The sequence below is a fragment of the Lycium ferocissimum genome, unplaced genomic scaffold, assembly GCF_029784015.1.
Source record: "Lycium ferocissimum isolate CSIRO_LF1 unplaced genomic scaffold, AGI_CSIRO_Lferr_CH_V1 ctg16310, whole genome shotgun sequence".
In the NCBI taxonomy this organism is placed as follows: Eukaryota; Viridiplantae; Streptophyta; class Magnoliopsida; order Solanales; family Solanaceae; genus Lycium; species Lycium ferocissimum.
In genome coordinates, this window is record NW_026716530.1 from 2199 (window position 1) to 15781 (window position 13583).

Below are 13583 nucleotides of genomic sequence, written 5' to 3' on the forward strand. Positions count from 1 at the left end.
TCATTGGCCAAAGAGAGGTGACACATCACTCTTCTTTTACCTAGCTTTAATATATACTAGCAATATATACCCGTGCGATGCACGGGCCGAACATGTCTATTCACTTTAATAGGTCAGTCTTTAAGGTTTGTATTTTGAAAATAACTTTTAAAAACATTGTAATTGTTATTATATAGCAACATATACAAAATGTATTTTATGTACCATCACTTTAGTTATAATTAAAAAATGGAGTTTAAAAAGTAAAAACATATGATGAAATTAAGCCTTTGAGATAGAAAGAGTCGGACTTTTTTCTTATTGTCCTGACAATGAAAGTTGTTCATCGATGTGAAAAACAAAATTAGTAAGAATATGAGGGAAAATTAATATTTTGATTCTAGATTTTTTCTTTTAAATTCTTTAATATCTTATATGTATACCGACAGGTTGACATCCATTTGAATTAACTAACTGTTCAAATCTAAACATAAGAACCATTGTTGTATATATTGGATTTTTTAAAAGTAAAACTAATAAAATATTTTTATTAAATTAATTAAAAAATATATTATAATTTTTTATATTAAAAATTATAGATAAAAAAAATTGTTAAAAACAAATCAAAATTAGAAAAATATATGTTATATAGTAAATCACCAAATTTTAATTTCGAAATGAAAATATAAAGTAATACATTTTTACATTTTATAAATGTAAAGAAACAATAATTAGAGACTGCAAAGGAGAGTAAAATAAGTAAAGTATTGACAAAGAAGGAAAACAGGGATAAAAGTCAGTCCCTCCCTTCACTTTTACCTGTCCACGTTAACATATCAAGAAAAAGAAATTTTTCTTCTTCTTATTTTACCTTTCACATTAATTACTCATTTTCAAATCATTTTCTAAGGCTATTGAGACTATACACTAATAAATATGAAAATTATGATAAAATATATACTTCATTTATTAGTTCTTAAAGAATGTGAAAAGTCAAAAGTGGACAAGTTATGTATAGGAGAATTAAAATTGAAGTGCATACGTGTATACATGAGAAGAGAATAAATACTCAGTACTATGACATATGTCCAAGTGGGATCAAAAAGTAGTTGGTTAAAGTGTATAATTTATATAACTTTTGGTACAAACTTACATTGCTATTGCTCGTTCTCTCTTCACGTTTAAAGTATTGACAGAGAAGAAAAATAGGGATAAAAGTTACTCCCTCCGTTTACTTTTACTTGTCCACGTTAACATATCAAGAGAAGAAATTTTTGTTCGTATAATTAATTTTACCTTTCACATTAATTACTCATCTTCAAATCATTTTCGAAGGCTATTGAGACTTTTCTAATATATATAAGTGTTACTTGTCACTTTCCCTTCTGCACGCCCCTTAAGAAATCATAAATAAAAGATGAATTTTACAATCTTACCCCTATCTCTCTCCAATAAATACATTCTAATCAAAATTGACTATTTTCAAGAACATTTATTACGAGTCCAGAACAAAAATGACTCAATAAAAAATCAAGTGAACCAAAATACCCCAACAAAAAAAAAAGTTACAAAACTACCTTTAGCGCAGTATAAAGCAGTTCACGGAGACGGAGCCATTAACTGCTTTAGAGCAGTATTTTACTGCGCTAAAGAATTTTTTTTTTTTTTTTTTGCATAGCGCAGTATTTTACTGCGCTATTGCTAGCACTGGAAAAAAAAAATTGGTAAACTTTTTTTGTTTGAAAAAATTTAGTATTTTTTTCATACTTTGACCAACGATTAGTCGTGTGTCAAGACTCCGAAACGTTAATATTTTATATAGAACCTGATATTTTTTTTCTACGTACAATAATGCAGGCCCAATACATCAAGGATACATAGACGTTCGGATAGTCATTTTAGGGGTTGAAAAGGTGCCCGAAGTAAGTTTTGTTTGAAAAAACTTGGTGTTTTTTTCATACTTTGACCAACGATTAGTCGTGTGTCAAGATTACGAAACGTCAACATTTTATATAGAGCCTGATATTTTTTTCTGCGTACAATAATGTAGGCCCAATACATCAAGGATACGTAGACGTTCGGATAGTCATTTTAGGGGTTGAAAAGGTGCCCGAAGTAAGTTTTGTTTGAAAAAATTTAGTATTTTTTTCATACTTTGACCAACGACTAGTCGTGTGTCAAGACTCCAAAACGTCAATATTTTATATAGAACCTGATATTTTTTTTGCGTACAATAATGTAGGCCCAATACATCTAGGATACGTAGACGTTCGGATAGTCATTTTAGGGGTTGAAAAAGGTGCCCGAAGTAAGTTTTGTTTGAAAAAATTTAGTGTTTTTTTCATACTTTGACCAACGATTAGTCGTGTGTCAAGACTCGGAAACGTCAATATTTTATATAGAACCTGATATTTTTTTCTGCGTACAATAATGTAGGCCCAATACATCAAGGATACGTAGACGTTCGGATAGTCATTTTAGGGGTTGAAAAGGTGCCCGAAGTAAATTTTGTTTGAAAAAATTTAGTGTTTTTTCCATACTTTGACCAACGATTAGTCATGTGTCAAGACTTCGAAACGTCAACATTTTATATAGAACCTGATATTTTTTTCTGCGTACTATAATGTAGGCTCAATACATCAAGGATACGTAAACGTTCGGATCGTCGTTTTAGGGGTTGAAAAGGTACCCGAAGTCAATTTTGTTTAAGGTTTAAGTGTTTTATTTTTTAAGGTTTTGATTTAAGCGTGTTATTTTTTAATCAAGACATAACTTTATTTTGAATATAAATCTAATTCTAAAAAATATAAGGTGAAAAACTAGTTGTAAAGTGGTCAAACTTTAGATGGTCATAACTTTGCGCTCGGACGTCCGATTTACGCGTTTTTTTTTTTTGAACTTGCGTATTTTTTCGAGATCTATGCGGACAAACTGCCGCTAGGCGGTTTGGCCGAGCCGATTTTTAAAAAAACACCTTTTATCCCATTCAATTTCAACTTTTCCCTAAATTGGCGTGAAATTTTCAGTTTTATTTACTTATAAGATGATGATACGTAATAGATTTCAACGTAAAAATCCCAGGGTAATGTAGTTGTGAATGTCAATTTCACTTCTGCGGTTTCAATTTTTGAAAATAAAGCTGACTAATTTTCTCTACATATAAAGTTGACTAAAATAACTTTACAGTCAAACAAAACTTACTTCGGGCATCTTTTCAACCCCTCAAATGACTATCCGAACGTCTATGTATCCTTGATGTATTGGGCCTACATTATTGTACGTAGAAAAAAATATCAGGTTTTATATAAAATATTAACGTTTCGGAGTCTTGACACACGACTAATCGTTGGTCAAAGTATGGAAAAAACACTAAATTTTTTCAAAAAACAAAAGTTTACCAAAAATTTTTTTCAGTGCTAGCAATAGCGCAGTAAAATACTGCGCTACGCAAAAAAAAAAAAAAACAAAAAAAATTCTTTAGCGCAGTATAAAGCAGTTAACGGCTCCGTCTCCGTGAACTGCTTTAGCGCAGTATTTTACTGCGCTAAAGGTAGTTTTGTAACTTTTTTTTTTTTTGGGGTATTTTGGTTCACTGATTTTTTATTGAGTCATTTTTGTTCCGGACCCCATTTATTACTAAGGGTAAGATGTGAAAGATTTAATTAATTTTATCTTAATTTTGTAAATGAACAAGTAATTTGGACATATATTTTTAGTAATGTGGCCAAGTAATATGGGACAGAGAGGATAAGATGGAAAATATTTAATTAATTTTATCTTGGTTTTGTAAATGAACAAGTAATTTGGACATATATTTTTAGTAATGTTGAGTACTTCATTATGAACAAGTAAAAGTGCACCGAGAAAATAAATATGTGTCAGAGAATTAAAATTGAAGTGCATACGTGTATACATGAGGAGATAATAAATATTCAGTACAATGACATATGTCCACGTGAGATAAAAAAGTAATTTAATAATATGACCAAGTAATATGGGACGGAGGGAGTACTTCATTTATTAATTCGAACTTGAAAAGACAAAAGTCAACAAGTATAAGTGCACAGAGGAAATAAATGTGTCGGAGAATTAAATTTGAAGTGCATACGTGTATACATGAGAAGAGATAAATATTCAGTATTATGACATATGTCCACATAGGATAAAAAAGTAGTTGGTTAAACTGTACAATTTATATAGCTTGTGGTACAAATTTGTATTGTTGTGTAAGTCCTCTCTTCACACTTATATTTCATTTATTAATTCTTAAAAAACTTGAAAAGTCAAAAGTCAACAAGTATAAGTGCATGGAGGAAATAAAGGTGTCGTTAAATTTGAAGTGCATACGTGTATACATGAGAAGAGATAAATATTCAGTACTATGACATATGTTCACGTGAGATAAAAAAGTAATTGGTTAAAATGTACAATTTATATAGCTTGTGGTACAAATTTGTATTGCTATGTTCGTTCACCCACCCCCACACTTATATATATTAGAAATATAAGCAAAGTTAGAGAAAAAAATAATTTTCACCCTAATATTTCCTACAATTTTATTTTTTATTTGTTTATATATTTATTGCATCACTGAAAGCATCCAAATATGACTAGGACTCCGTGTTGGTAAGTGCTAGGAATAAATGCCGCCTGACTTGGATAGAGAACTCACAGAGTTTTGTCATTTTTCTAAACAGTTAACTCTTTAACTTACCCCATTTGCTGCATTTTTGTATTTGTCAGATTCTACAACTTGAAGCAAAAAGCGCCACATTTTACTCATTGAAAGGGGTTGTTGGAGATGCTTAAATTACTTTCCGAATTATTACTTTTCTACATGGGAGAGAGATTATGTTACGGTAAATACTTGCTTCCACCCAGAGTTGTTCAAAATTGAACCGTAACTGATAACTCAATCATAAGATTGGTTTATTAGCTTATTGGTATTGGGTTATTGCATTAATGGTTGATGGACGGATAATTTTTTTATAATTAACGGCTTATCGGTGTGGGGACGGATTATTCAATTTTCTTATCGGGTAAACCGTTAAGAATTATCATATCTATATTTTTATCCCTAGATAAATAAATAACCTTTTGTAAACTCTAATGCTATAGCCCCACAATTCATTTCTTAACTTAGAAAATAACGAGTCACTAGATAAGCATTATTCGGTCTCCTGTTATATACCTGGAATTAATATTAGCTTAAAAAAAGAGTGCTACATTGTTCTAATTGAATTTTGTCATTTATGGCGGTGATTCTTTGGTTTGGTCCTCCTTGTACAGGAAGAACCATGATTGCTAAGGGGAATTGGCAAGTTTTCATATTTGGTCATCTTCTCCTTGTACACTGCAAAATATCTATGTGAATGAGCATATTGTCCTGTAGGAGAGTTGTTAGAGAAGGATAGGAAGGTATATGTGCTCTACAAGCTGAAATAGCCAAAATATACCCATACATCGTATATACTGGAAGCTGAAATATCAAAAGAACTAGAAGTGATTATAATGTTATCGGTAGAGGTTGGACTACATATTGTGATTTTGAATTTTCATTGTATCTTAGATTTAGTCGATACATCGCCCAATAACCGCCCGATAATTGCTAACCCATATCTTAGGACCAATCGATATCTTATCGGTTGACTAGCGGATTAGTACATTTAAAAGCCGATAACCGATAAGTTGATCCGTTAAGCGTAATTTTCAGCCCGATAAGCAGCCCTACTCATACCGGGTGTATACTGATACTTAGTGTAATTTATTGTAGTTAAGTAATTTAATGTAGTATATATATACATTTACTAACCATGGTTAAGTTATATTATTATATATTCATACACATGGCATGCACATTATTATTATATAGTCATACACTATTTAATTGACTATTATTCCCCCTGTTTCAAATTGTTTATCATGATTTTTAAAAATAGTTATTTCAAATTATTTATCATTTTAGAAGTTCAAGAAAAAGAAATTATCTTTATTGCATATTCAGTGGTAGTTCTTGAAAAAAACAAGCACCCCAAGATTGACATATAAATAGAATAAATATCTAATGAAGAGAGATTTTATTTTAAGACATAAATAAGAGTAAAAATTAAAAATATTATTTTAACTACTAAGAGACCTATTAAAGAGAAACACGACACAATAGGTAAGTTTTTGTCTTAGGTTTGATATGTTAATTTAAGAAATAAAATATTAACCTATTACTAATAAAATTCTTTAGAAATTAAGAGAGAAGCAGCCACCAACCCCTGCAACTTCTACGCAATGCTGCGTCGATTTTGCTTTTGCAAATGTCAATCTTTGTCATTCTTATCTTTGATCCCTTGACGTTTTCAAAGTTGTTGGGTAATATGTTCTTCTTTGTAACCAAACAAGATTCTCCAACCCCCGTTACTTAAATCACTTACCTATCTTTCCTAACCTACTCAACAACAAAGACATTTACATTTACCCTCAACTAAAACGTGGTCATTCATTTCTTTAATCCCTACAAGTGGATTATGTTTCATTCATCTATTTTGCATTTAAATAGGACTCAACCAACCCAATCCACAACGCCACCACATTATTTTCCTATTACGATTTCTTGTATAGAGGGAAAACACGTTCTTTGATTCTTGATTCTTGTTTGGTTTGTGGGAAATGGGTAGTGTTGGATTGTTGAAGAATTCTGCCATGGTTTGTGCTCCATTAATGGCCACATCAGTGGAGCAAGTGCTTAATGGTATGTTTCAGGCAAAAGCACAAGGTGCAGATTTAGTTGAGATTAGAATTGATGCTATCCACGACTTCCAACCCCACAAAGATCTTCCACTTCTCCTAAAAAATAAGCCACTTCCTGTTCTCATTATTTACAGGTATGTTTTTATATTTTCCTTTTATGTTGAAAAAATTCCATTCTCTTTCTGTTAATAGCACTCTACTATTAGCATTTTTCCAAAAATGATGCAAAGGCCCTCTTCCAGCAAAGTCTGACAATAACTCAGTCATGAGAAGATTGTTTTGGGGAAGGGACAACAGTTTTTTTCTCAAGTTAAGAAGTTGCTGAAAGAAAAATAAATTTATAAAGTTACCGCAATGTTCCTGTCAAGTTTCAATTGTAAAAAAAGATCCATTTGTTTGTTCGTTGGTAATGGTAAATTCTGTGGAATGATACAATCCACGCCGATGCAATGTCTCATTTCCTTTTAGTGTTTCTGTTTGGTAACGGAAAAAGGAAAGGACAAAAAATGGTCCTTTATGTTTGAGAGTAGGTTCAAAGTAGTCCTTTAAGTACAAACTGAATAATTTTGATCATAAGTTTATCAAAAGTTAACACTTTTAGTCTCGATTAAATATTTAATAATTTATGTTCGTTCGATTTGAGGAAAATAATGAAAAAAAAAAGTTATAAACACCAAGAAATTCTCATTTGATATTGAAATATGTAACATTAAAGACTGCATTAGATACTAAATAGGTATATAAATAAATTACACCTCAAAAAACTGCATCATATTCCAGAAATAAATCAAAACTCGTAGAAACTACAAAAATATACGTGTAATCGTGAGTTCCAGCTAATTTTCTTTTTTGCATTGTTCTTCTCAAATCTAATCGACAAAAATATTTCAAGAGATTAAACGTATTAATTTTTGACAAATTTAAAATACCCAAAACTTCAATGCATACAAAAATTGTTTTGAAGTGAAGGCATGTTTATACGTGGGCATTTAGAACAAAGTTTGTGAAACGTAGACTTTACGAAGGGAATTCTATGACTAGAAAAGAATAATTATTACATAAAAATGCCTTCAAATCATTTTATTAATTGAAATAAAAATATTCTCGGTCGAATATTAATTACTCCCTCTGTCCCAATTTATGTGACACTATTTCCTTTTTGATCTCTCCCAAAAAGAATATCACTTTTTTATATTTAGAAATAATTTAACTTTATGAGATGATTTACAGTTATACATTTATATAAGGCTTGTTTTGGACCACACATTTTAAAAGTCTTTATTTTTTTCTTAAATTTTATGTTAAGTCAAATAATATCACATAAATTGAGACGGTGAGAATATTTACAGATTAAATTGTAGGCAAGGAGGTTGGTGAAAACTGAAAAGAGTGTCGTGAATGAAATCTTTTCTTGACATCAGGCCCACTTAAACCAAAAATTTCTTTGACTTTAGCCGTCCTTTCACCTTTAATATTTTTTTCCTCCTTTTCCATTTTTTTCTTCTTCCGTGTATATTTTAATGATATGTACAGTGTATACATGTCTGATATATAATAGCAGTAGTTGGGGAGTTGACCTAAAAGAAAATTCCTCTTTCTATCTCTCCTTTCTTTTTTTTTTTTTAAAGAAATTTCCTTTTCAGGTCACAATAGTGAGGAAGAAAAAATGAAAGCATCTATAATAATCAACAAAAAAGAAAACTAGAATGAACCAGAACCGCTTTAATAAGGGCTCGTTTGACCATGAGAATTTTCACCTTTTTTTTGGAATTTTTTTTACTTTATTTAAAAATTAATGGTTGATCATGAAAATTTTAAATACAACTTAAAATTATAGTTGGAATTTGAAAAACACTAAAAATTTTATTTTCTCTTTTTTCACTTTCATTAAATTCAGACAATCAAATATTCTTTGCAAAAATTATAACCAAACACAACTTTATCTTCAACTCCAACTTTAAAATTGTAAATAAAGTGAATAATTTTTTATTTTCGTGGCCAAACACCTACTAAGTTTACTTTCTGGTTTTTGAAGCTATAATATTGAAATGGTAAAAGTGTGTTGTTTGAAAGTGAGATAACGCATTCTTTTTTCTGAATTTGCATATCAGCAAAAGTTGTGTGAGGTCTTTTCTTTGAGAAACATGTGGAGTGGGTCTCATCTATTATAAATTTTGCTAACCCTTCTCTTCCTTTCTTTCCACCAACGAACCGGCACGAAATTTGCTAAGCAATACCTTATCTTCATCTTTCTTTTCTTAAAATTTCAGTTACAACAAAAGCAAACGTCACCTGCAATCTATATGTTCATCTTGAACCAAAAAAAAGTACTAGTAATATTAAAATCTGGTTTTCATTTTCTTCCATGAGAAATTAGGAGTTAGGACCAATAAATTAGATTGTTCCCGAACAATCTAATTTAACTTTCCAACTAGCATCACCTTTACTTTACTGATTTTTCAACCTTCCATTACACAAATTAAAACAAAGAGAGAAAATAAAAATCACCAAGATTGTGCATTAATCACTGGCACTGCCATTTGCAACCTTTCAATATGCTCTCTAGTTGTATTAGGAGTTACTAAGACCAGGAAGAAACAGTTAAAACGAGAGAAATATGAAGAAGAGTGAGAAAAGTGGATGTAGGTGGCGATGGGTGAGGAATGCAACAGATGGTAAAGATGTGAAATGGGTTTGAACCAAAAGATAAATAAATAAAGTGAAATGGTTAAATGCTGTCTCAAAATGGACACTTGTCAAGCATAGAAAGGGTCACAGAACTGACACTATCTATGCCTCACAGGGAGTAAAAATTTTCCATAATTACTTACTCATTTAACATAATTTTGGGCTCCAGCTTTTATTGGGGTAGTCTATGTCGGAATTACATGATTTTGTAAGAATGGCACTGTGGAATGGGGGTTTAGTTTCTCTTAACAAGTCATTATTGTAAGCACTTCAGGCCAATATGGGAAGGAAATCTGTTTGAAGATGACGATGCCCACAAGCAGTTGGAAGTCTTTCGATGGGCTAAAGAATTGGGAGCTGATTATGTTGAGTTGGACCTCAAGGTACTCATCAAACTCATGTATATTAAACTACTTTTTTTTTTTATTTCAAGCCAGTGGTTGAGTATTAGTATGAGTAAAGTAACTATCAATGCCTACTTGCATACAGTAGAAAACATACTGTAATGTTGACAAAGAAAGGTGCATTTAGTGTTATAAGTAGCTTTTCCATTCAATGACATGTTTTGGTTGGTTATGCCAACTTGTGCTTCCTTATCTTGTCTGTCTTGTCTTTCCAGATTCAGTAACTATTTAACTGCTGCATTTTGGTATTTTATTTCAGTATCCGCCAAATCAGTTGTTGACTCTAAAGAGTATTTATTTCTTATTCATGGACTTGTAATTTATTGTATTTGTTGTTCAGATAGCTAGTGACTTCACCAAAAAAGAAAAGTCGAGGTGGAATAGTGGTTGTAAAGTAATTACATCATGCTTCGTGGACAATGTGACCTCAAAAGAAGACCTCAGCCAAGTTGTTGCATGCATGCAATCTACTGGGGCAGATATCCTCAAAATTGTTACAAATGCAAATGACATTACAGAACTAGAGAAAACATTTCACTTGCTTTCACATTGCCAGGTATTTAGATACTGCATTTCCCTCTACAGGGATAACGTCATGTCATAACATAATGGAAAAGATACAGCAATTAATGTTAAATCACCTGCAGGTGCCACTTATTGCGTATTCTGTTGGGGAAAGAGGTCTCATAAGTCAGTTATTGGGCCCAAAATTCGGTAGTGTCCTATTATATGGATCGCTTGATGATAATGCAGTACCTGGTCTGCCTTCTCTTCGCAGCCTTAGACAAGCTTATGGAGTTGATTTTATGGATAATGATACTAAAGTTTTTGGGCTCATTTCTAAACCGGTGGGTCACAGTAAAGGACCTATTTTGCATAATCCTACATTTAGACATGTGGGGTTCAATGGAATTTATGTTCCAATGTTTGTGGATGATCTTAAGGAGTTCTTTAGGGTCTACTCAAGTCCTGACTTTGCTGGTTTCAGGTATTTATGTCACGCACTAGTCATTGAACTGGATTAGTTGATTTTTAATCGAGAGATCTAGTCCTTATATGTTCCTATTATAAACTCTGTAGTGTTGGGATCCCATACAAGGAAGCAGTGGTGAGTTTCTGTGATGAAGTCGATCCATTGGCTAAGGTGACTCTACTTTCAACTCTATCTTTAATTAATTTATAGCAAAATGGTTGACGTATCTGCATTTTGGATCTTGTTTTGGGGGCCAGGCATTATTTCATCAACTTATATATCAGTAACGACACTTTAACTGCACCAAAGATTTAGATTATGGACTCGTGATAAGAACTATATTCTAGTTTGAGTTTAATCCTAGAGGGCTCTTGAAGAATTATTAGAAATTCAAGTAATGTGAAAACAAGGGCACAAACTGGATAGGCTTTTACTAGTTATTGCCTAAGTTGCTCGGACTCGGGTGCGGGTGTCCGATACGGGTGCTGATCTAGAGGTCGGATCCTTCATGATTTAAATTTTAAGATTCGGGGATACGGATCCAAGTATGAGTACGGGTGCGGGGATTCGGCTAAAAATAATTCAAATATCTAAAAATAGAGTTATAAAACCTAAATTATGAGATATAATGTGGAAAACTTGAGGAGAAAATATTGATCAAGAAAGAAACCCCGAAGGAGATAAAAGGAAATGAGTGACATAGAATTTCTATGTACTAGGTATTCCATTTTCTTTAATTTTACCTTAGCTTTTGTTTTGATTAGACAAATCATTGTATCCGTTTGGAATTTCTCCATTAATTTTGGTCAAAGTACCCAAAATCGATTGACCAGAGCGGGTACGGATCCCACACCCACACCCACACCCACACCCATGTCGTGTCGACACGGGTGCGGCACCAAAAGTGAAGAATCCGAGTAACTTAGGTTATTGCACAAAGATATTTAATACAATTATTTCTGCATTCTCAACCTAATTTTCCTTTGTGTTGTTCCATTAGTCCATAGGGGCTGTAAATACTATAATACGGAGGCCTTGCGATGGGAAGCTAATTGGTTATAACACAGATTGTGAGGCCTCTATAACAGCCATTGAGGATGCTTTGAAAGGTACAACAGACAATTCTTCTGATTGCTTTACCTATCTGTGTGAGCGTCTTCTCTTTTAGCTAGATAAAGCTTAGCTTCACTTAACCAATTCTGGGTGACTAACTGGCACATATGTATTCATAGTAAATGGGCGTGGAAATGGAGCAGCATTTCTTCCTTCGCCACTTGCTAGGAAGAGTTTTGTGCTGGTGGGTGCTGGGGGTGCAGGAAGAGCTCTGGCATTCGGAGCCAAGAGCAGGGGAGCTCGAATTGTGATTTTTGACATTGATTTTGATAGAGCAAAGGCTCTTGCTGCCGCAGTTTCTGGTGAAGCTCTGCCATTTGAAAACATAGCTTCTTTTCAGCCAGAGAAAGGTGCAATCCTTGCCAATGCAACACCTATAGGAATGCATCCAAATAAAGACAGGATACCTGTCCCTCAGGTAGCTCAAACCACTTCTACGCTTTATAGTCACACACATAAACATATGCATATGTATATATGAAAATAACTAGTATTAACTTGATTGTTTTTTCTCCTAGGAAACCTTGAAGGATTATGTAGTGGTCTTTGATGCTGTATATACACCTAGAAAGACTGCTCTATTGAAAGACGCTGAGGCTGCTGAAGCAATCACTGTCAGTGGAGTTGAAATGTTTCTTAGACAGGCCATTGGCCAGTTCAACCTTTTCACGGGAAGTAAAGGTAACGATCTAGTGTTTTACATATTGCATTGAAACGACGATTGGAGGTTATTAAGCTTGATTTTGGATATTAGATTTAATTCAAACCCATCCGCGAAATGCATAGCTATTTTTAGATTTCTCAAAATTAAAGTTTTCCAGCTAATTTGACTATTTCCTATGAAGTAAAAACTCATGCTTCAATTTTTAGTAAAAAGCTATTAGTTTAGCTGTCAGACGAACAAAAGATCATATGAATTGATATAAGATTCTCCTCCCCCCACCATAATGCTTTGGTGGTCCTCTTTGTTCTGTGCAAATCTATTTATCTCGAGGTTTCATTCTCACAATTTTCTTCAGTTGGATCTTGCAGACAGCATTGAGATTCTTTCCATGAAATGTAAACCGTGAACTACTAACTTATATTCTATGTTTTGCAGCACCAGAAGAATTCATGCGCGAGATCGTTATGGAAAAATTCTAATTATCAAGAATTTCAATAAAATCTCTTTTTGTTCAAAATGGACAAAAAATCTGACTAGAAGAGAAACAGCAACAGGGGTGTGAAAAAAGAGAAAATATGAGCAGGACATCTTTGTGTTAGGAATAACTTATTTTTATTGTTGAGAGAAAATCTTTATTGATAAATGTATTTACCAGTATATTTGAGACTAGCACGTAGTTAGTATTACTTGGATATCAGAGCATTGTTTTCCAAGTTGCAATTCAACAATTTGTGTATATCTGACTACAGCGGCCCATTATAAAGAACCAATCATAATTTTTATTGTTCTGGAAGAAGGTATATCTTATTGGGAAGTTTCCTCAAATAGATAAAAATAAAAAAATACAGGCGTTAATTGAAATTACATTTTTGTCCTCAAGGCTAATTCATGCCTGACGACAGAACTACCGCAACCGTCCCAACCACACACACCCCATCTCATCCTTATTCCTTACCATCCAACCACCCCCACCATATTCCACCTTCCATACAAAAGAATTGAGTTGATTTCTTGGATGATC

At 32.7% G+C, this 13583-nt stretch overlaps 1 protein-coding gene across 2 annotated transcripts; it reads left to right on the forward strand.

Annotated features, from left to right (window-relative positions):
* Positions 1-6203: 6203 nt before the first annotated feature.
* LOC132042579 (bifunctional 3-dehydroquinate dehydratase/shikimate dehydrogenase, chloroplastic-like) lies at positions 6204-13358 on the forward strand. 2 transcript variants are annotated; one of them, XM_059433102.1, is made up of 9 exons: positions 6204-6854; positions 9683-9791; positions 10153-10368; positions 10460-10800; positions 10893-10956; positions 11786-11933; positions 12018-12316; positions 12417-12579; positions 12998-13358. In XM_059433102.1, the coding sequence occupies exons 1-9, from the start codon at positions 6640-6642 to the stop codon at positions 13039-13041; spliced, it is 1599 nt and encodes a 532-aa protein (XP_059289085.1). In that variant the 5' UTR covers positions 6204-6639; the 3' UTR covers positions 13042-13358. The 2 variants fall into 2 exon arrangements, with proteins under 2 accessions (XP_059289085.1, XP_059289086.1); XM_059433103.1 differs by having other exon boundaries at positions 6205-6854; positions 11786-11894.
* The last annotated feature ends 225 nt before the right edge of the window (positions 13359-13583 follow it).

Coding starts and splice junctions, on each gene's coding strand:
- LOC132042579 (XM_059433102.1), top strand. CDS start 6,640: ATGGGTAGTGTTGGATTGTTGAAGAATTCTGCCATGGTTTGTGCTCCA. Junction 6,855..9,682: donor CCTGTTCTCATTATTTACAG/GTATGTTTTTAT, acceptor TAAGCACTTCAG/GCCAATATGGGAAGGAAATC. Junction 12,317..12,416: donor ACAGGATACCTGTCCCTCAG/GTAGCTCAAACC, acceptor TTTTTCTCCTAG/GAAACCTTGAAGGATTATGT.